A 27,190-nucleotide genomic window follows, 5' to 3' on the forward strand; every position below is an offset into this window, starting at 1 on the left:
AGTTATCACCTAACAGGTAATTTCCCTTTAGGGTGATGCCAAATTTTATAAATAGATAGTAGTGAAGATTGCACAACATTATGAACGTCATTAACTTAATGCCACTGTATTTTACACATAAAAATGGTTAAAATGGGGGATGCCTGGCAGACTCAGTCAGTGGCGCATGAAACTCTCGATCTCTAGGTTGTGAATTCAAGCCCTACATTTGGTGTAGGGATTACATAAGAATAAAATCTTCTAAAAAACTAGTTAAAATGGAAAACTTTGTTATTTACATTTTTCCACAACTAAGGAAAAAAAAAAGAGCTGGTCCTAAAATCAGTTAATCTCTAAGAAGGGCGGCTATGTAAGTCCCAGAACAACCCACAATTATAACCGTTGTACCCATCGTTAATTATTAATGGTATCCTCTTACGCTCTGAAAGCTGTCTAGTTTTGATAATAAATTATACTGTCATCCTATCTCTAAGGATCTCTAATTTTCAATGGTTCTGAGATCTAACGACGGGCATTAGGACCTTGGAAAGGTTTCTGTGATGACATAATCTCTAGAAAACTAAAACCCACCGGCCTCCGGGGAACTGGAGGCAGCGCAGGAGACGTGGGCACTTCATACGAGCGCCCAGCTCCCAAGTGGTCGATCACTTTTTCCTTTGGGTTCCCAAAGCGCACGGCGGAGAAACACCGGGAGAGTAGAGCACTGGTGGATAGAGCCAACGGCCCCACCCTCCTCCACCCCGCCACTCTCAGCATGGCTGCCCCTGTGGAAGTGGGCGAGGGAGCGTCCCACCTCTCTCAGGCCCCAGAGGGGCGGGCCCCGGAAACCAAAGGGTTTTCAGCGGACCAGTGGGGAGAGACATGGAGCCGGAACTAGCGAGGGCGTCGGTGGAGGGCAGCGGCGGTTTCTTGGGCCAGGCTGGCCTTGAGCGCCTGTTGTCGCTGCCACGTTATCCCCAGCTTTTGCTGCCGGATTTTGCCCTGTTGGATGCTATCGTCAGCGCTTCCGGTTTGAACTCCAGCTGAGTTGATCAGTCTCCACCCTATTCAGTGATTGACTCTCCTCTTCAAAGCCCGCCCTAGTCAAAGCCCAGCTGTCCCTCCCACTTCTATAAGATGATTTATCTCAACATGCCAACTCTGAGACAAATTGACGACTCCAGGTGTGGCCTGACGCTTTTTAACTTAAAATATTTTTTTCCTGGATTATAAAAATATATGCATAATTTAAAAGATTGTGATAAAACAAAAATGACATTACTCCATCAACCAGAATCGATCAAGGTTAGAGTTTGTCGCTTTTTTTTTTTCAAATTGTGTTTTAACACAATTGGAACAATGCTGCATAAAATTATCTACGGCTTGTTACGTTCTAAGTATTTTTCTTTGTCATTTTAATTAATGCATAATATAAACTATTCTATGGATGAATGAGCCGTAATTTTCATATTTCCCCAACGAACTTTTTTCAGTTTTTAAAAATGTTTATTTATTTTTGACAGAGAGAGAGACAGAGCGTGAGCGGGCAGAGGCAAAGAGAGGGAGACCTAATCCTAAGCAGGCTCCAGGCTCTGAGCCACCCAGGCACTCATTCCCCAATGGCTTTTTAAACACTTGGAACTTTAACTGAATAGCCAATTGGAGGTGGGGCAGGTAGAGGAGACATAGCTAAGAGCTGGCTAGTCTACAAATTCATCTTTCTTCCCTTTGTAAGTTGTTCCACAAAAATTCGATTTTAGAGACTTCTGAGATTTTATAGTCTTGGGGTTCTAGAGTATTACAGTCTTGAGAAACTCAGAATCATTAAATCTCAGAGTGGTAAGGGTTCTGAAGAAACAAATCGAAACTTTCACCAAAGGTAGGAGTATCCAGAGTTGGAAGGCCTGGCTTTCTCTTAGCCAGACTTGAATAATTTATTCACTTGGACTGAGCCTTAGTTTCTTCATCTATAAAATGAAAATAACAACCACAGAATTGTTCTTTAACTGGTTACAGTCTACTGTGGCAGAATAAAGGAATCCATGGCCATTAGAGATGAAAGGACTTAGGAATTTACACACACACACGTTTACATATTTTTATTGAATATATGTATAACAATGAATATATTTATTGAATTATATGTATAACTGGATAAAAAAGAACCACTTCTAGATAAAGAAGATAAGAGTTTGGGAGGGTAGCCCCATTCACTTGGCCTTTTCCTCAATCTTAGAGCTACTAATGTATCACTCTCCTTTTATAGATTTTGATACATATTTGGGTACAGATTTGAGGTGTATACAATAGAAATTACTTTCTCTATGTCACATATTGGTAATTTTTCTTAATGTTTATTTATTTTTGAGAAAGTAAGAGACAGAGTATCTAAAACAGGCTCTGTACTGACAGCCCAGAGCCTGATGTGGGGCTTGAATTGACATACCATGAGATAATGACTTGAGCTGAAGATGGACACTTAACCAACTGAGCCACCCAGGCACCCCTAGTTTTTCATGATCTCCAGAATGGTGGTCTTTCCTTGAACCTAAAATATAAGAGTGTATATAAAAGGCTGAGATTGCAGGAAAAAAATCATTAACACCAAAGGATAAGTAGGTAACAGACATGAACAGGCAATTCGCAAAGAAAATACAATTAAATAACAAAGCATGGGGGAAAGGTTCAACCATACTAGAAGCCGAAAAAGAAAACACAATTTATGAACTACCAATTCTCAAAGATTTAATTTTATTGAGATATAACTGATAAATAACATTATATTAGTTTCAGATATATAACATAATGATTCAATATATGCATATATTGTGAAATGATCACCGTAAGTTTAGTTAACATCCATCACCGCACATAATTATAAATTTTTTTCCTTGTGATGAGAACTTTTTTTTTTTTATTTCTAGGAGAGAGAGAGAGAGAGAGAGACAGCGTGAGCAGGGGAGGGTCAGAGAGAGAGGGAGTCACAGACTCTGAAACAGGCTTCAGGCTCTGAGCTGGCAGTCAGCACAGAGCCCGACGGGCGCTCGAACCCACGAACCGCGAGATCATGACCTAAGCGAAAGTCGAACACTCAACCGACTAAGCCACCCAGGCGCCCCATGTGATGAGAACTTTTAAGATACACTATCATAGCAACTTTAAATATACTGATAGCATTATTAACTATAGTTACCAGGCTATACATTACATCCCTAGGACTTACTCGTTTTGGAACTAGAGGGTTTTTTAAATGTTTATTTATATATTTTGAGAGAAAGTGTATATGTATATGCTCCTGCACTAGTGGGGGAGGAGCAGAGAAGGGAGAGAGAGAATCCCAGGCAGGCTCTGTGCTATCAGCAGAGCAGCAAATGGGCACCCCCATTCACAAAGATTTTTGATATACTTTCACAAAATATACATTAACAAAGAATTTAGATTTTTACTTAACCAAATTTGGAAAGTTTTCAAATATATTAATATTCAATGATTATGAAGATGTGGCAAAAACAGGATTTGGTGCCTGTGAACTAAAGTTTGGCAATACTTTCAAAAGTCTCAAAATGAATCTATCTAGAACTAATTCTGCTTTTCATGATAACTATCATATAAAAGTAATCTTAAATATGAACATTTAGTATAATCTGCAATACTGGGACACCTGAGTGACTCAGTTGGTTAAGCATTGGACGCTTGATTTTGGCTGTGGTCATGATCTCACGGTTCCTGGGATCAAGTCCTGCATAGGGCTCTGCCAGCATGGAGCCTGCTTGGGATTCTGTCTCTCCCTCTCTCTCTCTCTCTGCCTCTGTTTGCGTGTTTGTGCTCTCTCTCTCTCAAAATAAATAAATAAACTTAAATAAATAATAATAATCTGCAGTATTGAAAGTAAACAATTTAGGATCCAAGGATACATTTTTTTTAAAGATACTCATTTTCTTTTTCTTTTCTTAAGTTTATTGATTCATTTTAAGTGAGACAATGCAAGCAGAAGAGGGGATAAAGAGAAGGGGATCTGAAGCAGTCTCTGTGCTGACAGCAGAGAGCCCAATGTGGGTCTCCACTCATGAATGATAAGACCATGACCTGAGCTGAAGTTAGACGTTAACCGACCAGGTACCCCCAATGATACATTTTTATAATAGAATCTTATGCAGCTACAAAGTGAATTTGCAATGAGTTTTTAATTTTTAATTTTTTTGGATTTTATTTATTTATTTTAAATGTTTATTTTTAAAAGAGAGAGAATGAGCAGAGGATGGCAGAGAAAGGGTGGGACAGAGGATCTGAGGCAGGCTCTGTGCTGACAGAGATGGGCCTGATGTGGAGCTTGAACTCACAAACTGTGAGATCGTGGCCTAAGCCAAAGTCAGATGCTCAACTGACTGAGCCACCCAGACTCCCCTTTAGGATTTTATTTTTAAGTAATCTCTACACCCAACGTGGGACTTGAACTCAACTCTGAGATCAAGAGTCCCATGCTCCACTGACAGAGCCAGGCAGGTGCCCCTGCAATGAGTTTTTAATGAACTAGGGAAATGTTTATGTCAAAATATACTGGAAACAAAATTGCCTCAAATTGTATGCAGACTGTATAAAACTATTTTTTTAAATTTTTATTTATTTTTAAGAGATAGAGACAGAGTGTGAGTGGAGGAGGGGCAGAGAGAGGGAGACACAGAATCCAAAGCAGGCTCCAGGCTCTGAGCTATCAGCACAGAGCCCAATGTGGGGCTTGAACTCATGAACCATGAGCTCATGACCTGAGCCAAAGTCAGATGTCCAATGGACTGAGCCACCCCAGGCACCTCTAAAACTGTTTTCAGAGATATGGATAAAAGAGAAATAGAATAGGGTGCCTGGGTGGCTCAGTCGGTTAAGCGTCCAACTTCAGCTCAGTTAATGATCTCACTGTTCATGGGTTGAGCTCTGTGTCGGGTTCTGTGCTGACAGCTAGCTCAGAGCCTGGAGCCTGTCTTTGGATTCTGCAAAGACTGAATGGATTGCACACCTAGCTGCCTTGTAAGTGTTTCTTTGTACCCTTCCTTCTTACAGCCTTCTATGATTTCACTAAGCACCCAAGCTTCACTCTTGCAGGCTCTTTCATCATCCTTTCTCCCTTTATCCAGGGTTAGGTAATTCCTGCTCACTGGGCCCTGCCCTGCACAAGCAGAAAATTCCTGTTAAAGTGTAGGCTGGTGAGTCAGCATCATTCCCTTCTGGCTTTTCTTTGGTAACCAGCTCTCTTTTACCTCTGGCCTTTTATCTTTTTTTTTTTTTCTTGTATGATTTTCTTTGTACAAAACAATCCCGAAGAATAGAAGCTGAGAAGTTCTCCTGAAGCTAAAATAGTTCTCAATTGGAGGTAGCTTAATGCATATAGTTTTACTTTAGCCATAAACTAGAGCTATTCGGCAACTTGAGAAATTTTTCATTAACAGGTACCATAGAATTACTACTTTAAAGGAAGTTTAATCTGAGATCAAACGTATTCTTCAAAAGGGCCTCCCTTTATTCTATCTTCTTTCCTAAGACTTTCTCTGATGTGGTTGTGCTGAGGACTGGAGCAGGGTTTTTTTTTTTTTTGTTTTCTCTTTTGTTTTTTTAAGCTTTTATAGAAGATTGACTCGTAAAAATAAAGCCAGAAAGGCAAAGTTCTTCCGTGTTTTTTTGGTGGTGCAACATCTTGGAGAAATCTAAACTCCATAATTATCTCTAAGAACTTTTAAATATTCTTTCATTCATTATTTCATTCAATATTTATTGGAGCCTCTTTATGTTCTATGACCTGTGCTAAATTATTGGGATTCAAAGAAAAATGAAGAATACTCCTTTAAGACTATACTGTTCAAGACTAAGTATAAGGTGAAGTTGGGTCTCTTGGCTGGCCCAATGGGTAGAGCATGTGGCTCTTGATCTCTGGGTTGTGAGTTCCTGCCCCACACTGGGTATAGAGATTGCTTAAAAATTAAAAAAAATCTTGGGGCACCTGGGTGGCTCAGTCAGTTAAGCGTCCGACTTCGGCTCAGGGCATGATCTTGCAGTTCGTGGGTTCGAGCCGCACATCAGCTTCTGTGTCGACAGCCAGCTCAGAACCTGGAGTCTGTTTCAGATTCTGTGTCTTCCTCTCTCTCTGACCCTCCCCTGCTCACGCTGTCTCTCTCTCTCTCTCTCAGAAATAAATAAAACATTAAAAAATCTTAAAAAAAGATAAAGTAGACAAATATTGGGAGATGGAGACTCCTGGAGGGGGAGGGGAAATTTATAAGGCTAAAGAAGTTGGTGCTTCAGTGCACTTAGCCTCCATTCTTATCTGGGAAAAGACCTCACTGTGAGTTCCTCACTAAAGTTGCTTGTGGCCCGAATTCATGTGTACTGTAAATGCCAGTTTGCCAAGTGTTGTTTGAGATTTAGGGTTGGCAATGGGAGCATCTCAGCACTTCTAGTTTGCTTTTAATGTAGTCGACCATTAGAAGGAACAAGAAATATATTGTCATTACCCTGTTTTGGGCCATGTACAAGTTGTTCAAGTTTAAGCAAGCCACCTATCTTCTTCCCTTTGGTTTTTTATCTACAAAGTGAGAAAACTTACCTATCATAACTTTGATAAAATTGCATAATGTCCATGTAAGTTGCTTGAAAAGTACAAAACAATAAACACAATAATATCTCTGTTAATCTTTGAGGTGAAAAAATTACTCCTTTAAAAATGCTCACAATCTAGTGGGAAAGATATATAAGTGGGCAAATAGTGTGTTGAGAGAGTGACCTCAATGTGGGGGAGGGGCTGAGGGAGAGGAGAGAAAGAGAATCCCAAGCAGGCTCCTTGCTGACCATGCATAGCCCAGTGTGGGGGTTGATCTCACAAACCTGAAAGATCATGAGCTGAGCATAAACCAAGAATTGGAGGTTTAACCGACTGAGCCACCCAGATGCCCCAATAATTTTCTTAAAGTTTGTTTGTTTGTTTGTTTGTTTGTTTTGAGAGAGAGAGAGCAGGGAGGGGCAGAGAGAGAGAAAGAGAAAACCCCAAGCAGGCTCTGCATTGCCAGCACAAAGCCTAAGGTAGGGCTCAAACTCAGGAACCTTAAGATCATGACCCTAGCTCAAAGAATGAATCAGATGCTTAACCGACTGAGCTACCTAGGTGCCCTGCTTCAATCATTTCTTTTTTTTGTTTTTTTTTTTAAAGTTTATTTATTTATTTTGAGAGAGAGAGCATGGGAGGGGCCTTCCAATTTTATCTGTGTGGTAACAAGTGACAGGATTTTCTTCTTTTTAAGGCTGGTATAACATTTCATTATATATTTGCTATTTCTACTGTTTTCCATTGTGGATATATGTAACAATTTACATTCCCACCAACAGTGTGCAAGGGTTTCCTTTTTTTCCTTTTTTCCACATCCTTGCCAAAACTTAGCTTTTGTCTTTTTGATAATAGGCATTCTAACAGGTGTGAGGTAATATCTCATTGTGGTTTTGTCTTGCATTTCCCTGATGGGTAGTGATGTTCAGCATCTTTTCATTTACTGTTGGCCATTTTTGTGTCATCTTCTGAGAAATGTCTATTCAGGTCCTTTGCCCATTTTTAAAATTATTGATTTATAATTGACATACCATGTTATAATAGTTTCAAGTGTACAACATATATATTGATTTAACACTTCTATATATTATTCAGTGGTCACTATGGTAAGTGTAATTACCATCTGTCACCATACAAGGTTATTACAATATTATTGACTATGTTCCCTATGCTGTACTTTTCATCTCCATGACTTATTTTATAACTTAAGTTTGTACCTGTTAATCCTCATTTATTTTGCCCACCCCTCCCCATCTCCCCTCTGGACCACTGATTTGTTCTCTGTATTTAAGAATCTGTTTATTTTGGGTTTTTTTTAGATTCTACATACAACATATGGTATTGTCTTTCTCTTTCTGACTTATTTCACTTAACATAATATCCTCTAGGCCCATCCATGTTGCAGCAATTACCTTTGCCCATTTAAAATAGAGTACTACTGGGGTGCCTGGATGGCTCATTTGGTTGAGTGTTGGCTCTTGATTTCAGCTGAGGTCATGAGCTCATGGTTCGTGGGATCAAGCCCCATGTCCAGCAGTGCCCTGACAGTGCTGAGCCAGATAGGGATTTTCCCTCTCTCCCCCTCTCTCTGTCCCTCCCCTGCTCGGGCACGTGCATGTGTGCACACAAACTTTCTCTCAAAATAAATAAGTAAACTTAAAAAAATAATATTGAGTGCTATTGAGTTGAATTCCTTGTATACTTTAGACTTTAACCCCTTAGCAGATACATGGTTTGCAAATGTTGTCTCCCATTCTGTAGGTTGTCTCCTCATTCTGTTGTTTGCTGCACAGAAGCTTTTTAGGTTAATGAAAATCTCTGAGCTACTTAAGGTCAGGGACCATGTAATATTATTCATTTCTGTATTCCCAAGATTCAAAGTACTGGCACTGTCATGCTAAGTAAATGGTTAATGTGTGTAAAGTAAATAAATGAATGTGCAATGTCATTATTATATCATGTGAGAAGCCGTATGTAAGAGGGGAAAACACTTTGCATAAGAAGACTGAGTTTGAAACTCCGCTCTGCTTCAGTTGGTTAGCTTGGGAGAGGTCTCTTAACCTCTTGGAATATTCTTATATCTAAAATGGTGATAATAGGGGCGCCTGGGTGGCTTAGTCGGTTAAGCGTCCGACTTTCGCTTAGGTCATGATCTCGCGGTTCGTGGGTTCGAGCCTCGCGTCGGGCTCTGTGCTGACTGCCAGCTCAGAGCCTGGAGCCTGTTTCAGTCTGTGACTCCCTCTCTCTCTCTGACCCTCCCCTGCTCACGCTGTCTCTCTCTCTCTGCTAGAAATAAATAAAATATCTAAAAAAAAATGGTGATAATATTTCACTAACTGGCTTGTAAGGAATAAATTAAGTGGTGCTCTGAGCACGATGCATTGCACATAACTGTCACTCAATAGAAAGTAATTATTATCCTGGTGCCTGGGTGGCTCAGTCTATTGAGCGCTGGCTCAGGTCATGATCTCACGGTTCAGGGGTTCCTGCCCTGAGTAGGGCTCTGTGCTGACAGCTCAGAGTCTGGAACTTGCTTTGGATTCTGTTTCCCTCCTCTGCCCTTCCTCTGCTCACACTCTGTTCTCTCTTTCTCTCTCTCTCTCTCTCAAAAATCAATAAACACTAAAAATTCTTTTAAAAGTAATAAAAAAGAAAGTAGTTATTATTAATTATGAGGCAGTTGAATGTCAGAACTAGTCGCGTAGGGCCAATCAGCTTTTAAATCAAGGTTAGAAGTCAGAGTTTCATGTCCTGTGCTAGCCACTGGAATGAATTAATCATTCGGGATCTCAGTCCTTGAGGAACTCACAAATACGTGAAAGAGACAGTAACAATTAATTAATACATTGTATGGTGGATGAAATAGCAGAAATGTGCGCAAAACACTGGGACAACGCAGAGGTGGTAATGAATTCTGCCTGGAAAAATTGCAGGGAAGGTGACACTTAAGCCGTACTTAGGGCAGAGTCCTGAAGGGATTTCTAGCTACTGAGTCTCAGAAGCTACCGGAACCAAGGTGCTGCGGGGATTGAGTGAATCTCGGTCGGATATTGTTACGGGACACAGGCGAGGCGTTTCGTCAGTGTTTGCAGACGCCGGGGGATCGCTGCAGCTTGGGCGGGTCTTCAGTTTGCACATTACCGGCCGCAGCAGCAAAGGATGAACGCAGCTCTAAGAAAGGTAACGTAGGTTCCACGCACGCTGGGCGCAGCGAAGGTGGTAGGGAGGCTAGAGCTGGGTGGTGGCCGCCAGGCTACCACCGCCTCTGCAGACATCCGGGTATGAAACACTGGAGAAAACAAGGTTCTCCCGGCAGTACCCGCGGCGCCTTGTGTTCAATCCACTCCTCTCCGGGCGAACTCCGCGGCGATTACCCGTGGGCCACGCCCCCTCCGCTAACAACCCTCGCCGCCCATTGGCCTGGAAACGCAAGAGCCCCACAGTGGAAAAATCTTACAGATTGTCGGAACTGGGATAGGTTCTGACAATCTCTGCGACCTTGAGCAGGTCATCTTATTTTTGTGTTAAGTAATTAATTTCTACAGTGTTTTCTGAGTATGCCGTTATGACTTGGTGACCTGATTGGGATGTGAGGCTACTTGACGATAAGAAAAGGGCAGTAAACTAAAATATTTCTTACCAAAACCTTATTTAAATGACTTCAGTAAAACCGTCCAAATCATGGTAAAGACAGTCCTTGGTTTTTCCTTGCCATTTTAACAGATGAACAGATTTCAGTTGTGTTCTTTTAGATATATCATGCTGCTTAGAATGATGCCTTTCTTTTAGCAATTTATGTTAAAATTTTATTTTAGACGTTAATTGTAGAGATTAAGTCTCCATGATGAACCAATCAGCATGATCTTTCCTGTTCATGGATCTACCAGTAGTTATCTTAAGGGTGGGACCTGGATGTCATTAGGCTTGTTTCCTTAATGGTGCAGACCTTACAGCTTTGTGAAATAACTCACTGATGTTCACCTCAGCCTAATTGTGAGAATTTGGCCAGGTCTGATGAGAGGATAATAGAAAAAAAATAAGAAAGCTTCAGAATTCCATTATTAAAGATGGGCAGATTGGTGATTCTGTGCTCCTGCTCGATTGCTTTAGATTCTGAAGACTGCAGAAATGGAGGGATAATTAATTTTTCAAGGAACACTGTTTTCTACTATTCTGTACTACAGGAGAGCCCATGGAAATCTGTCATTAGGGCATCACCTTAAGATTCAAGGGCAGATAGGACCTCTCCAAGTCTGATGCCACTGTTACCTTGTAGACACCTTTGTTACTGATTTTATTCTTCTGCTGTGTTCTACTGCTTTGGCCAGAGAGTCTCACTTGGAGTGTCCTCACCTTCTCACCATCCATCCAAATGCTCCATCCCTCAGTACCCAGCTCAGGTCTCATCTTTTCCATTAAACCTTTCTGACCACTTTGTCTAAAATGCCTGCACTAGCCGGTGTTATCTTTTGGCATCTAATCACATGCAGTCTTGTGACCATCTTTGTCTCAGCCTGGACGTGTTAGTTAATACTTTACATTTATAAAGAAAACCCATGAGACTTGCAGTAGACTTGCATTCTATCTCTTGCAAGGCATATGACCTGAGGTGGCTTATTTGACCTCTCTGTGCTTCAGTTTCATATCTGTAGAATGCAGATGATAATGCCCACCACATGGCATTGTTGTAAAGATTATAAAAGATGATATAAATAAGAGTAGTTTGTAAGATGTGAAGGACTATATATGCAGGAATATTGATATTATTCCACAGTTTATATACTGCTTTCATTTGCATAATTTCATTTGATTTTCACAATATTATGAGATAATCTTGGCAGGCACAACAAATGAGGAAATGTCAGCAAGCTACTGGCACAATGTCTGGTACATAATAGTTCTCAAGTATTCTACTGAATGTCTGAATGAATGAATGCTATTTTTTTATAGGTCAACAGCCATTTAAATGATAGAGCTGAGACCGGAGCCAAGATTTTCTACCTCTGCTAAGAACCAACTGGCTTTCCTTTTTTTGAGTATTTCACGTGTCCCCAATTTGACAATAATCTCGGTTTTCCTCATCTGTGAAATGAGGAATGAAAACCTTCCTTGACCTTCCCAGTCCTTCCCATCTTTGTGACCTGTAGAGCCCATTATACTGCTTTCACATTGCAATGTAATAAATAATTTGCACATCTCCTGTCTTCACTAGAAAGATTCGAGAGTAGTCAACTGTATTTTGTTATGTCTACATGTATCTAGCCTATAGTGTACTTGACCTAAAGTAGCTCTTTATAAATATTGAGTGAATGAGTGACAACAAAAGTGACATTACATGCAAGCAAGTGATAGAGCTGGGACTAGAACTTCAGACTCTTAGCTCAGTGTTCTTTCCTTAGGAGCTCAAGAAGTTTTTAGCTTACAGTCCTCTCACATTTTAGATGAGTGAAAAGCCCTGTTTACTGGAATAAAACTGAGTGGAATCACATACTCTTTGGGTCAGTAGAAGTAGTAAGTAGAAGTAGCATTAAGACCATAATGCTGGTATTCATCAAACCCCAGAAAACATACTGATTGACCAAAATGGCAGGATGATGTGTGTAGAAGTCGGAATGTACCAGGGAATGAGTAATGACTCACCTGCTGAGTTATTTTTACACATAAAATGGATGGTCCTGGAGTATCAAGCTTAGGTCTGAATGTCACTCACCCAGAGATTATTATTCTTCCCTCTAGGGTTACCAATCCTCTGTACCACAAAGATGTGGTTAGGCGAGGGGTGGTGATCACAAAAGGCATGCCAGAGGAGCAGCTTTGGGTACTAATCTCATAGTAAGATGTTTTCAAGTGAAAACATTGAAGTCTAACATGGAGTACAGTTTATGTAAACAAATAGCAGTGAGGACTGAAGCAAATGACAAACCAACAGACATGAATGAGAAGGACATAAGATGTGAAATAGGAGAGCAAAAGTTTCAGGGTGCCTAGAAAGGCAGGGAGTCCCAAAGCCCAGGAAAGTGGTCAAGAAGTTGGCTATTTTCTGGTTACTATTAGACTGTAAGCTCTGCAGGACAGGGATATTTTACTATTTTGTTCATGGTCTTATCCTCAGCACCAGTCATACACTAAGGTACATATTGTTTGATAAATGAGGAGCTGAACAATCACCACCATTATCATCACTGATACCAATTTGATCATTAACAATGTGACTGCACTTGCTAGGTCCTTTTTATATATCATCTAATTTAGTAGTATCAATAACTCTTATTAAATAAATATTTTTATAACCTCTTTAAAGATAAGGAAGTGAGGTTTGGATGGATTTATTAATTTAATCAGCAGATATTTACTGACCACCCACAATGTGCCAGAGAGTATGGTAGATGTTGGGATGTAGCAGTTTCCTTTCTTCATGGAGCTTATATACTTAGCAAAACAGACAGGCTAATGAAACATATAACTACTTAACTAATTGTGATAAATGCCCCAAAAGAAAGATTCTGGGTGCTATGTGAGTGTATAACAGCAGGATCTAGGCACATCTGAGCAGTAAGGAAAGTTTTCTTGAGGATGAGTAAATCTTGATTCATTCTTACATGACTAAGATTTAAAGAATGCTAGAATTCAGACAGGGAGAGCATGTGCAAAGGCCCTGAAATGAGAACACATTTGGAGTCCCCGAGGGCCCAGAGGAAATTGGGATGGAGAGAAGCAGTGAGGCTTGAGTCAAAGGAGAGTGTGCAGAGAAATGTAGGAATGAGACTTGGGGAGATGGTAGGAGATTGGACTTAAATTTCAGGTAACCACAGGTATTTTGAAACAGTTTAGCCCTGGAGGAAGTAGGAAATTTGGCTTAATAAAGTTCAACTGTGGCCTAGAGGTACCATCTAGTAGTTAACTATGGTAGAAGGCCAGATATTTCTTTTTTTTTTTTCTTTAAAAAAAATTGAGATATAATTCATATAACATAATATTCCCCCTTTAAAGACGGGCAATTCAGTGGTGTTAGGTATAGTTACAGAGTTGTGCAGCTATCATCAATATCTAGTTCCAGAATATTTTCTTCACTCCAAGAAGAAACCCTGTATCCTTAAATAGTCATTCCTCATTCACCTTTCTGCCCATCCCCATGTAACCACGAATCTGCTTTCTGTCCGTATGGATTTGTCTGTTCTGGTCATTTCACATAAGTAAATCATAGGTATGCAGGGCTTAATTTTTTTTTTAACACTTATTTGTTTATTTTTGAGAGAGAAAGAGAGAGTGAGCACAAGCAGGGGAGGGGCAGAGAGAGAGGGATACACAGAATCCAAAGCAGGCTCTAGGCTCCAAACTAGCAGCATGGAGCCCTACGCAGGGCTCGAACCCACGAACCATGAGATCATGACCTGAGCTGAAGTTGGACACCCAGATTCCTCAGAGGCCAAGTATTTCTTAAGTGACTTGCCAAAGATCAGAGAGCTAGTTATTAAAATGGAAGTTTCGGTATTTAAACCCAGGTTTGTGTGAATCTATAATCTGTGTTCCTACCTGCCATAAAGACTCAGTGCAAAGATGGGGTTGGCAGTCAACATATTAAACATATGAGGCAGAGACTTCGTCACAGGGAAAACTACAAACAAAAGCAATTTTGAAAGAATTTAGGGAAAAGTCGACTAGAACACCACTTGCTAGCTGGGTGCTTTAGGCATATGAATTCACCTTTCTGAACTTTGGTTTCTTCACAGTTAAATGGGGGTAGAGATACCTACCTCACAGAATGGTTGTGAGAATTAAGGGAAATGATGTTGACATATAGCAGGTGCTCCACGAATGGTGGGATTATTGATGCTATTATTATTAGCATATGAATTTCATACTAATATAAGTTAGCATTACTCTTTTGAGAGGTAGTGTGGTAGAATGGAAGACATGAGCTTTGGATTCAGTTTCATTTGGGTTTGAATTCTTGGTACCTCTTATGAAACCTATAACTTTGGGGAATTTTCCTAAGCCTTTGTTTTTTTCCTCTATAAAATAGAGGCAGTTATCTCAATTATGCCCCTATCGGAGGATTAGTGTAAAGATGAACTGAAATAGTACATGCAAAGGGCTTAGCACAGAGGTTGTACTCAATAAGCAATGTAACTGCTACTTAAATAGTTGTTGATACAGAAATGTATTCTGTTAATATTTATAAAACACCTTTAAGTTGCTTTCATGGGCCCCTGACTCACTGTTGTCACTACTCACCCTGGAGTTCTGGTGTGTAAAGCTACTCATACAGTATAGACTTTGCTCCATGACTTCAGTTCTTTGTAGCTGTGCAGTCCCCTGGTTCTTGGCTCCCGAGCTCATGGCACAAGTATTTTTGTAACCCACTGTAGCAGCTGTGTCCTCATTCATTCATTCATTCATTCAGTAGCATCACCACCCTCCTCTTCCATTTGCTGCAGAGCTATCGCTGCTTTTCGTTTGCTCACTGGGGGGAGTGGGTATTTGTGGATATAGTCCCAAAATAGATTACTTTTGTTCTGATAAATAATGCCGAGCATTGCAGGGAAGAGGAAGCACATTTCCCAGAGCTGAAAGGGAGAGAGAGTTCACGCTACAGTTTGAATGTCTTCCAGAAAGTTGTTAACCGTTAAGCCTGTCTTTTAGATAATTAAATCCTTTGCTTTTGTAGGGACTCAGAAATCTGAATGATTAAAGTGAGGAAAAATCAGTGTCCTCTAGATCTTTCTTCCCATCCAATTCTTCTGTATGAAGTAACCCCCTTGAGAATATATTCTGTTCACTCATTTCTATTCTGTTTGTCATGGTTTATAGGCCTTGGGTCTGAAGGAACTTAGACTCATCTGCTCTAACTCCAGAGAGGGGAAGTACTGGCCAAGGTGTGATGGCTGGTGGCTAGAGCCCCTGTCTCCTGAAGCTCCCTGTTGCCTACCTACTTTTTATGCTGGCTAATACTAGGTTAAGCATATTGCACACATAATTACGAAGCATTTTAGAATCTGACTTAATTGCAGGGTATTTTTTTAAATGTTTTTTATTTCTGAGAGAGAGAAACAGCGGGAGCAGGGGAGGGTCAAAGAGAAAGGGAGACACAGAATCCGAAACAGTCTCCAGGCTCTGAGCTAGCTGTCAGCACAGATCCCGATGCGGGGCTCAAACCCATGAACCGTGAGATCATGACCTGAGCCAGGGTTGGACACTTAACTGACTGAGCCACCCGGGTGCCCCTTAATTGCAGTTTTAAGGATCGTCTATGCATTTTGCCCTTCCTTCCATCTATTCATATCCTTTCCAGTCTTCATGATCTCACGTTCTCTGAGAGACTTTTCCTAAATTTGATCACCCTCTAGCCCAATTTCTTAAGTACTAACACATATGGGAGAGGGTATTGAGTGGTGGGAAAATTATGGACTTTAGAGTCAAAGAATTCTAAGATCGTATGCTAGTTCTGATAGTGGCTGTTTGACTTTGGGTAAGTTACTTAATTTCCATTTCTTCAACTGTAAAATGAGGTAATAATACTTATTTAGATGCATGGTAGGTACTCAACAAAATAGATGGGGGTGCTTAATAAATGAGTGATAAAATTAATTATCACTCATTCACTTTCTAACCATTTATTTATTCACAAAACAAACCTTGACTGAATGTCTGCAACATACCTGAGAAGAATACAACATGACCCTTGCCCCTGAGAAGGTCTTAGTTTAGCATAGTGGTGTATGGGTGATGTGAAGAGTTTCAGTGAATCTCCTGAAGTATATATAAACTTTTATATATCCATGCCTATATGTATTTGTCTGGGGAGAATGTTCATGACTTTGAGCAGATTCTCAATGTCTGTAATACCCCAAATGCTAAGAACCTCTCCTGACCATCTCCACCTGAATTTCCTGCCAGAGGTGCTTGTTATTCATACCACCTATTTTAAATTAAATCATATAATGCTTGCGGTATATTGCTTAGCTGTTTATTTTTATTTTATATTTTGAGCTTTATTTTTGAGAGAGAGAGAGAGAGAGAAAGAGAGAGTACAAGTGGGGGAGGGGCAGAGAGAAAGGAGGACAGGATCCCAAGTGAGCTCTGTGCTGACTACAACGACCTGGATGCCAGGCTTTAAAGTCACGAACCATGAGGGGGTGCCTGGGTGGCTCAGTAGGTTAAGTGTCCGATATCAGCTCAGGTCATGATCTCACGGTTCATGGGTTCGAGCCTTGCATCTGGCTCTGTACTGACAGCTAGCTCAGAGCCTGGACCCTGTCTATGGATTCTGTGTCTCCCTCTCTCTCTCTGACCCTCCCCTGCTCATACTGTCTCTATCTTTCTCTCTGAAAAATAAATAAAACATTTTTCTTTTAAATTAAAAAAAAAACAAAGTCATGAACCATGAGATCCTGTCCTGAGTCCAAGTCAGACGCTCAACCAACTGAGCCACCCAGGTGCCTCACTTAGCTGTTTAAATACAGATGTATATCTGGATCTCCAGCCATTCGAACTCCTACAGGACCGGGATTGTGCTTACAGTTTTTTAGCAGCTTTATTGAGATATAATTCATATACCATACAATTCACCTATTTAAAGTGTACAATTCAATGGCTTTTAATATATTCAGAGTATGGGGTGCCTGGATGGCTCAGCCAGTAGAGCATGGAAGAGCATGCAACACTTGATCTCAGGGTCATGTGTTCCGAGCCTCATGCTAGGTTTAGAGATTACATTAAAACACACACACACACACACACGCACACACGCACACACACACACACATTGAGAGTGTGCATCCATCACTACAATCTATTTTAGAACATTTTTGTCACCCCAAAAAGAAACCCCTATCCCTTAGGTGTCATCCTTACCACCTCAGACTCTAGCTGTAGACAATCACTAATCTACTTTCTTTCTTTTTCTAAAGTTTTTTAATGTTTATTTTTGAGAGAGAGAGACAGAGCGTGAGTGGTGGAGGGGCAGAGAGAGAGATGGAGACACAGAATCTGAAGCAGGCTCCAGGCTCTGAGGTGTCAGCACAGAGCCTGACGTGGGGCTCAAACCCACAAACTGTAAGATCATGGCCTGAGCCGAAGTCAGGTGCTTAACCAACTGAGCCACCCAGGTGCCCCACTACTTTCTCTCTTAATAGGTTTGCCTGTTCTGAGTATTTCATATAAACGGAGTCATACAATATTTGGCTCTTTGTGACTGACTTCTTTCACTTTGTGTAATAATTTCAAAGTTTGTGTATGTTGTTACATTTTGTTTTTATGTTCCCTTCAATATTCAGCACAGTAGGTGGCATATAATAGCCTTAAAATTTTTTTAAATGTTTTTATTTATTTCTGAGAGAGAGAGAGACAGTGTGAGCAGGGGAGGGTCAGAGAGAGTGCTAGCTGTCAGCACAGAGCCCGATGTGGGGCTCGAACCCACGAACCGTGAGATCATGACCTGAGCTGAAGTTGGACGCTTAACCGACTGAGCCACCCAGGCGCCCCTATAATAGCCTTTTAAAAAAACAAAATTTGTTTTATTTATTTAAAAAACCCTATTTTGTTGTTTAATTATTTATTTTGAGAAAGAGAGAGAGTGTGTGAGCAAGGGAGGGACAGAGAGAGAGGGAGAGAGAGAATCCCAAGCAGGCTCTGTGCTGGCAGCACAGAGCTTGACGCTGGGCTCAATCTCACGAGCCATGAGATCATGACCTGAGCTGAGATCAAGGGTCAAAAGCTTAACCAACTGAGCTGCCAGGCACCCCAAAATAAAATTTATTTTAGAATAGTTTTAGAACTACAGAAAAGTTGCAAAGATAGTACAGAGAATTTCCACATACTTCATGTTCAGTTTTCCCTTTTAATATCTTACATTAGTATGGTATACTTTTCATAATTAATGAACTGATATTGATACGTCATTATTAATTAAAGCCCATACTTTATTCCTATTTCTTTCATCTTTTTAATCTAATGTTATTTTTCCATTCCAGGATTTCATCCACGATATTATATTACATTTAGTCATTACATTTAGTCATCATGTCTCCTTAGGCTTCTCTTATCTATGATGTTTCTCAGAATTTCTTTGTGTAATAGGTTTTTAACATGTACACGTTGAAGGGATTTAAACGTGTCCGTGTCCTAGAGGACAGGACTGTCTCTTTTTGTTATGGGGCCTTAGGACATTTAGTATTTATTATCTAGTTACTTTATAAAAAGACCTCTATGTTAAACACTCCCTTACTAAAGTAACACCACTGATCTTTCAAGTGGAAACCAGTAGGACAGAGTGGGGTTGAAATAACTGGGGAGGATGGAAACTCAGGGAAGTTGCCACTGCTACAGCCTCCTGTCTTTATTATTGTTTTGTTGATATTGGTATCATTATCATCATTGAGACAGTGCCTTGTAACAGAGGCATAGACTTTGGAGTAAAACAGTCCTATTAGGCCCTTATTAGCTATCATTTCTTAGAATATAAACCCTGTGGGCCTTTGCCTTGCAGTGTTTTGGAAATTAGGGAAGAGTTAAGAAAGTCCGTTGCAGGGTATCTGTGCTTGGCAGATGTATAATTGTTGACTGATATTAGAAAAAAACAGACCAAATTGGAAAGGGAAAATAAGATAAAAAACAAAAAAAAGCAGCATGGAAGTGGAAGTTCTGTTTGTTTTGTTTTGTTGTTGTTGTTTTTAGCATTTTCTATAGTGGGTGGAATAATGAAGAAGATAACTTTGGTTTGCCTACATATTTGGTGTTAACTGAAGGACATCCTCTTTGCTAGATAAGAGCCTTTGGGTTCTTTTTGGTTTGTGTACTTTGAGTTTCTAACCTCTTTTTGAAGAGGTGCTTGGAAGGCTCTGAATAGTTAAGATTGTCCTAATATGGCTATTTTGTTGTAGGTGCTGTGTCCAAGGAATGATTCCATTTTTAAGCAAGCCTTTTCTCTCTTAAGGTAAGAATATTGATAACAGTGATTAAATATAGCCAATATTTGCACTCTGCTGGGTAGTTCACCCGGCATTTGTCTTTCATCATCTCCACCTGCATGTTTACTAAACATCTCAAGTATTAACTCCCTGGCCATCTTGCTCTTTCCCCATCCTCAGTAAATGACAACCTGATTTATCTAGGTGCCCAGGCCAAAGTCCTTGGAGTCATCCTTGACACTTATTTCTCTCACTGTACATCCAATTCCTTAACAAATCCAGGTCTACTTATGAAATATATACAAAATCAAACCATTTCTCACCTCCAGTTTCAGGTCTCATGCTTTCTGTTTTGCTAAACTGCTAGGGACCAATTCCTTCTAATCTTTATTACCGTCATCCTGTGTCCTAACTGATCCTCCTTCTTTTTGATTTTAGCCTGAAGGATAGAAGACAAAAACTTAGTTTATATTTGAGAAAACTTAGTTTTGTCTTCTGTCCTTCACACTAAGATTGGAGTGATACTTTTTATTAATTAATTTATTTAATGTTTTTTTATTTATTTTGAGAGAGAGGAAGAGAGAGAGAGAATGTGCATGCGCACGAGTTGGAGAGGGGGAGAGAGAGAAAGGCAGAGAGAATTCCAAGCAGGCTCTGTGTTGTCAATGCAGAGCCTGACCTGGGGCTCGAACTCATGACCTGTGAAATCATGACCTGAGCCAAAACCAAGAGTTGGAGGCTTAACCAACTGAGCCACCCAGGTGCTCACAGAGTGGCTCTTTTTAAAATCAAGTTTGTCTGTCAGAACTCTCCCAATGGTATCTCACCTTACTCAAAATAAAACCTACACTCCTCACAATATCCTACAATGCTTTATATAATCTGTTCCCTCATCTGTATGCTACTGGTTATTCAGTTTTAGTCATACTGGCAGCTCCCTTTCTAGTCCTTGATGATCTAAGCACTCTCCTACCCCAGGATCTTTGCCCATTCTTCCCTTAGCTCTCCATATGGCTTGATCCCCTTACTTTATTCAGGTTTGTGCCCAAATCATCTTATCAGAGAGGTCAACAATGACTACTCTATGTAAAATAGCTCCCTTCACTCCAGTCAGACTTTATTTCTTTATCTTGCTTTGTTTTTCTTCATTGCAGGTATCCCCACCTGACATATTGTATATATATGTATGTGTACAGATATTTAAATTGTCTTCCCTGCCCCCTTGAATATAAGCATCATATAGATAAAGATTTTGTTAGTCTTGTTTCCTGTTGTCTTGAACAGGATTTTGTTGTCTTGTTCCTTGGAGCCTAGAATGGTGTCTGGCACATAGTAGGCATTTAATAAATATTTGTTTAATGAATGAATAGATCCTTATAGTGATCTCATGAAACAGGTCATATTATCTTAATTTTATACATAAATAACATAGGTCCAGAGAGGTAAGTTAATTGCCCTAAGATGACATAGCTAAAATGAGTTGGAGTTAGGATTCAAACCCAAGTTCTTTTTTCACTGCCTTGCATATATAGTTTGTTACCCTCCATCTTCTCTAGATGGTAATGAATGGCATTTGGTAGTTTATTTCTCTATTTAGTAGAGATGTTCACTGAGTGTTTCGTGTGTGGCGGCCATACGATATAAAACAGTGAATTGTATATCTCCCCGGACCACATGACATTCGTGAGCCTGAATGATTTCTTTACTCCTTTACAATTATTGAAGCCTCTCTCTTATTATTCTTTCCATCTTAATCTATTTTTCCAGCATTAATCAGTCAACACTTCAATAAGTACTTACTTAGTATAGAATCATTTTACATGCTCTCTCTAATCTTCATAAAAACACTACAGGACAAATATAAGTATTGTCATTTTACAAAAGAGGAAACTGGCTCAGAGGGTTTAAGATAGATTTTCAGTCTCATGAGATTATACTATTATTATCTGCATTTTAAAGATGAGATAACTGAGTTACAGAGATATAAAAGAACTTGCTGAAGGTCACAGTTTGGACATGGTGGAGTCAGCATTTAATCACAGATCTGTTTGTCTCCAACTTGTTCCGCAATTTAGTTTCAAAACTTTGCAGAATGCTGAACTAAAATACTCTGATAACCTACTGAACTGATAGAGCTGTGTTATTCTCTTCCATGTTCTTTGGCTTCTGTATTCAGTCTGGCTGTCATTGCTGTCCTTTCTCTCCACCCTCCCTGAACATGTTCTAATAATGCAAGGCTACTGCAAGAACCACATCACTGGTTCCCTTGCCTCAGTCCACCTCTTCCCATTCACTGCTCACCTGCTGCCAGGGTTAACTTTCCAAAGCTTAAAAACTTGATCATGTCACTCCTGTGCTTAAACTCTGCTAGGAGCTTCCCACTGCCTACACAGAGTAAAGACCAAACTCCTTAGCACAGTGTATGAAGTTCTTCCTTAACCTGGCCCACGAGAACCTCTTTGACCAACTCTCCCTTTCCCTGCTGGTTAAGTTCCATCCACATCCAGCTGCTTGCTGTTCTCCAAATATACCACTTTCCTACCTCTGCCTAGAAAGCTTTTCCCTAAGGCTAAATAGTCGAGAACAGTTCTTCATTTTTAAAACTCCAGTCAAACGGTTTTACCCCGCTAGTGGAATGACCACATTTTCCTTCGTGTTCCACCAAATCTTGTATAAGTTTTCATTCTGGATCGGCACTATATTGTGGCTCACATTCGTTTACATGTCTCTCTCCCAACTAGACTATAGAGAGAGACGTTTGACTTATTTTTTATAAGTAAAATAATACTTTTATTTTATAAAAGTAATTATGTGTCAGGGTGTCTGGCACATAATAGGCACTTAGTAATGTTTGTGGAAAGACAGGAAGGAGGGAACGAGGGAATTTCTAGCATTGACTTATCCTTAATGAGCAGCATACAGGTTTTGGTAACGTGTTGATTAAATGTGAGAATCTAATTTTATTCAACATACTCTTTCCCCCTTTTTAGGTTCAGAACTTCAGGAGGAAATCCCATCTGTTCTGCAGGTATGTGGTTATTTCCTGATATTGTCTGCCTGCTTTAAGTGACCCTCTAATGCTCTATAATAATTTTGTCTAGAAAGATTTCTGACATAGCTTTGAGAAGAGTGGCTGGGACAACATTCCACCCTCACATGGAATTGGACAATGGACAAGAATCTAAAGTAGTGGTTAAGAGCAAGGGCTCTTTAGTAAGTTTGGATTCCAGCTCTTACCACATACTTGCTCTGCAACCTTTGACTACCTCTCTATAGCTTGCTTTCCTCACTTAAAACAATGAGGGTAATTATAGTACAAGGTACAGTGAATTATCTGAGGATTCAGTGAAATAAAATACATAAAATTAGTTATTCTAATTGTAATTGCTACTATTTCAGACCTATCTTTCATGTCTATCATCTATCTACTAGGCAAGGGCTTTTCTTACAGTATTTTGTCCAAAATAAATGTCCATTGAATCTGATTAACTCAATGAATTTCAATGTTTCATTGCAATTTCTTGCCCTTTTTGCTTTGTCTATTATGTAAGAAATTTCAAAGTAGTTGTTTGATTTTAATCAATGACATCTGTCATTTGCCTAAAGAGTATTAGAGGGAAAGGAAAGGGAGAAAAGAAGGGAACTAATGTTTACTGAGCACGTCACATATGTCAGGCAGTATGTAAAAAGGTTTTACATGTTATTTTTTTTTCAGAAGATGGCAGCAGTGTGTAGAGCATCACCATTTCTGCCAGCCCCACTACCCAGCATCTCAAAATATGGGCTTATTTTTATTTATTCATTCTCTCAGCAAACACTTATGGTACCAGGATGTGTTTCAGGTGCTGGGATACAACATTGAGAGGATACAGGCCTTGCCATTTGGAAACTTACAGTCTTGAAAGAATTTTTTCTCCAAGAACACTACAGTGAAGACTTTTCTACCCACCACTTATTTATATTTTTTTGTTATTATTCATTTCTTGAGAGAGAGAAAGAGAGTGTGAACAGGAGAGGGGGAGAGAGAGAGAGGAAGACACAGAATCTGAAGCAGGCTCTACACTCTGAGCTGTCAGCACAGATCCTGATGTGGGGCTCAAACCTATGAACTGTGAGATCATGATCTGAGCGGAAGTTGGGCGCTTAACCGACTGAGCCCCCCAGGTACCCCTGTACCCACCATTTAGATTCATTTGTTGTTAACATTTTGCTTTCTCTATCAGGCATCATGATACTTTCCCCTTAAATACCTCAGCATTTCTAGAAATAAGGACATTCTCTATATTCTGTTAAAGAACCACAATACTATCATCTCACTCAAGAAAATTAATAGTAATGCTCCCATATCATCTTAATACTCTATTCATTTCCATAATTACCCTCAAAATGTCTTTTGTGGGCATTGTTTATAACCAGAAGCGTATGAAGTTTCCTACTTTGTATTTCACTGTTGTGTCACTTTTAATCTAGAGCAGTTCTACTTTTTTTATTTCCCCCTAATAGTTATGTTTTTAAAAATATATAATTTACTGTCAAGTTAGCTAACAGTGTGCTCTTGGCTTCGGGAGTAGATTCCCATGATTCATCACTTACATAACAGTAACTTTTTGATTAGGTCAGACCATTTGTCTTATAGAGTGTCCTCCCTTCTTGATTGGTCTGATTATTTCCTTTTGGTGTTGTAGAACATGTTCTTCTGTCTCCTTCCTACAACCTGGAAGTTAGATCTAAAAGCTTGACTAATTTAAGGTAAACCATTTAAGCAAGAAAATTTTATAACAAATGTGCTGAACTTCATTTTTAAAAAATGTTTATTTTTGAGAGGGAGAGAGTACATATGGGGGAGGGTAGAGAGAGAGGGAGCCAGAGGATATGAGGCAGGTTCCTTGCTGACAGCACAGAGCCAGATGTAGGACTTGAACTCACAAACCAACCATGAGATCATGACTTGAGCCCAGGTTGGACGCCTAACCTATTGAGCCACCTAGGCGCCCTGATGCCCTGAACTTCATATGGCATCCTATAAGGAGATTTAAAAAAATAACCAAGAATATCTAATTATAAAACTGAAAAACATTCATTTAAAGAATATGGGAAATTGGGGCGCCTGGGTGGCTTAGTCGGTTAAGCGTCCGACTTTCGCTTAGCTCATGATCTCGCGGTTCGTGGGTTCGAGCCCCGCGTCGGTCTCTGTGCTGACAGCCAGCTCAGAGCCTGGAGCCGATTTCACAGTCTGTGTCTCCCTCTCTCTCTGACCCTCCCCTGCTCACGCTGTCTCTCTCTCTCTCTCCTAGAAATAAATAAAAATATTAAAAAAAAAAGAATATGGGAAATAAACACATACATACACACAAGAAGAAGCTGAAGTAGACAGAAAATAAAATCATACTATCCAGAGATTATTGTTTAACATTTTGTTAAGTTTCCTAACAGGTCTTTTTCTAGGCATTAAACTGCTCTTTCCAGAGATAGATAGATAGGTAAATAGGTAGATAGAAAGATAATTTCATTTATTTTGTAGTGATGGGAACAAATGATATGTTTTATAATCTTTTTACTTAATCCATGGTGAATATGTTTCTACTACATTGATGATATAAATAGAATTATTTTGAATGTACTGCCTTATATGGAACAGTTTGAAGGGGAAGATTTTGTTTTTTAATGAAAAAAAATTTTTTTAATGTTTATTGATGAAAGAGAGAGACAGAGCATGAGCAGGAGAGGGGCAGAAAGAGGAAGGAGACACCGAATCGGAAGCAGCCTCCAGGCTCTGGCTGTCAGCACAGAGCCTGACGCAGAGCTCAAACTCATGAGCGGTGAGATTATGACCTGAGCTAAAGTTAGCCTCTTAACTGACCAAGCCACCTGGGTGCCCCCCCCCCTTTTTTTTAATGTTTATTTATTTAAATGTTTTTATTTATTTTATTTTTTTTTTTTGAGAGAGAGAGCGGAGCAGGGGAGTGTCCGAGAGAGAGGGAGACACAGAATGCAAAGCAGGCTCCAGGCTCTGAGCTAGCTGTCAGCACAGAGCCTGACGCGGGGCTCGAACCCACGAACTGTGAGATGATGGCCTGAGCTGAAGCCAGACCCTTAACGGACTGAGCCACCCAGGCACCCTAATGTTTATTTATTTTTGAGGGAGAGACAGTTTGAGTGTGGGAGGGGCAGAGAGGGAGGGAGACACAGAATCTGAAGCAGGCTCCAAACTCTGAGTGGTCAGCACAGAGCCTGGATGCAGGGCTTGAACCTACAAACAGCAAGATCATGACCTGAGTCAAAGTCAGGACGCTCAACTGACTGAGCCACCCAGGTGGCTGAAGGGGAGGATTTTGAGTCTGGTTTTGAACACATTGAATTTGAGTGCTTATGGGGAGGATATATTAAGTAGGCCATTGGATACACTGACACTGAATTCAAAATATAGGTCTGGCTTACTGTACATTTGGAAGCTATCATGTTGTCAATGTTAATTGAAGTCATGACAATGAATGGGATCATGTGAGGAGAACAAGTAGAGAAGAGGCCCAAGGATCAGACCGTTAGGAACTCCAACATTTAAAAACGGGGTAGAGGGTGAAGGAGATGGCTAATGAGGTTGAAAAAAGGAGGCCAAAATGGTAGGAGAAAACCAGCATAGTATAATTTCATGTCAGACATAAGGAGAGTGTTTCAAGAAGGAAAGAGTGGTCAACTGTGTTGGAGGTGGAACTGTGTGCTGGTGAGAGATCATGAAAGATAAGACCCTAACATTCTTTGTCTTTAGCAACTTGGAGGTCACTGGTGATCTTAGGAAAGCCCTGTGTTGTTTAGGTGGGGTGGGGCTTCTTGTGGAAGTCAACTGTGAGTTGAGGAGTGAATGGGATTAGGAGAGCTAGAGAAAGGTGTTACAATGTTTTTATGACCTTTGAGCAGAGAATTGGAAGTGGAGAGGAATGTGGGGTCCAGGAAAGGTGTTTTTGTTTTGTTTTGTTTTGTTTTGTTTTTCTCTCTTACACTTTTTATTTTGAAAGATTAAAAAACACGGAAGAGGGGGAAAAAGATAATATATCACATAAACCCAGATTGGGCAATTACTACCATTTTGCTAGCTATTAATTTTATTTTGTTTCTTTTTGTTTTATAAAGAGATTATGATCAAGTACACTTATTCCCTAGCTTTGGTCTCTTCCCTTACCCCTCAATTAGAGGCAGAATTCATTTTGAACTGGTATGTGTTCTGAGTACAATTTTTTAAAATTACAATTAAAATCATTAACTGTTAAGAATTATAAATCTACTTAAATGGATACATGGGATAAAAGTAAACATAAGGTGTACAAAAAGGTATAAGATGAAAAGTTGAATTTTCTCTTTCCTATCTTACTCCCCAGTGATATCTACTGATGGCAATTTCTTATATATTTTTCAAGAAGTTTTATGCATATGTGAACATATATATTTTGCGTGCATACAACTGTATCTAAATGCTGGACATTTAGGTTGTTCTTAGTTTTTCCTATTTCAAAAAAGTGCTGCAGCAACAATCTTTATACTTCTTTGTGAACTTGTTCCGGTACATTTGTAAGATAAATTCCCGGAATTGAAATTGCTGAGTCAATGGATAGTGATTAAAATTTTTGGTAAGTATCATCAGATTGCCCTTCAGAGAAGTTGTATTCATTTTACATTTCTATTTTCTGGTCAAAACTGGGTTTTAAAAAATCTTATTTTTTGA

The 27,190-nt window shown here is 39.8% G+C and overlaps 1 protein-coding gene across 1 annotated transcript in view; it reads left to right on the forward strand.

Annotated features, from left to right (window-relative positions):
- The first annotated feature begins 861 nt into the window (after window positions 1–861).
- MRPL48 (mitochondrial ribosomal protein L48) overlaps window positions 862–27,190 on the forward strand; it is a 62,722-nt gene continuing 36,393 nt past the window's right edge. Inside the window, exons 1-4 of the mRNA XM_077762271.1 lie at window positions 862–996; window positions 9,632–9,745; window positions 19,447–19,499; window positions 22,464–22,501. Of these exons, the coding sequence (XP_077618397.1) occupies window positions 862–996; window positions 9,632–9,745; window positions 19,447–19,499; window positions 22,464–22,501 (340 nt within the window). The remainder of the gene's footprint in view (window positions 997–9,631; window positions 9,746–19,446; window positions 19,500–22,463; window positions 22,502–27,190) is intronic.

The sequence above is a fragment of the Crocuta crocuta genome, unplaced genomic scaffold (assembly GCF_008692635.1).
Source record: "Crocuta crocuta isolate KB4526 unplaced genomic scaffold, BGI_CrCroc_1.0 scaffold306, whole genome shotgun sequence".
Taxonomy (NCBI): Eukaryota; Metazoa; Chordata; class Mammalia; order Carnivora; family Hyaenidae; genus Crocuta; species Crocuta crocuta.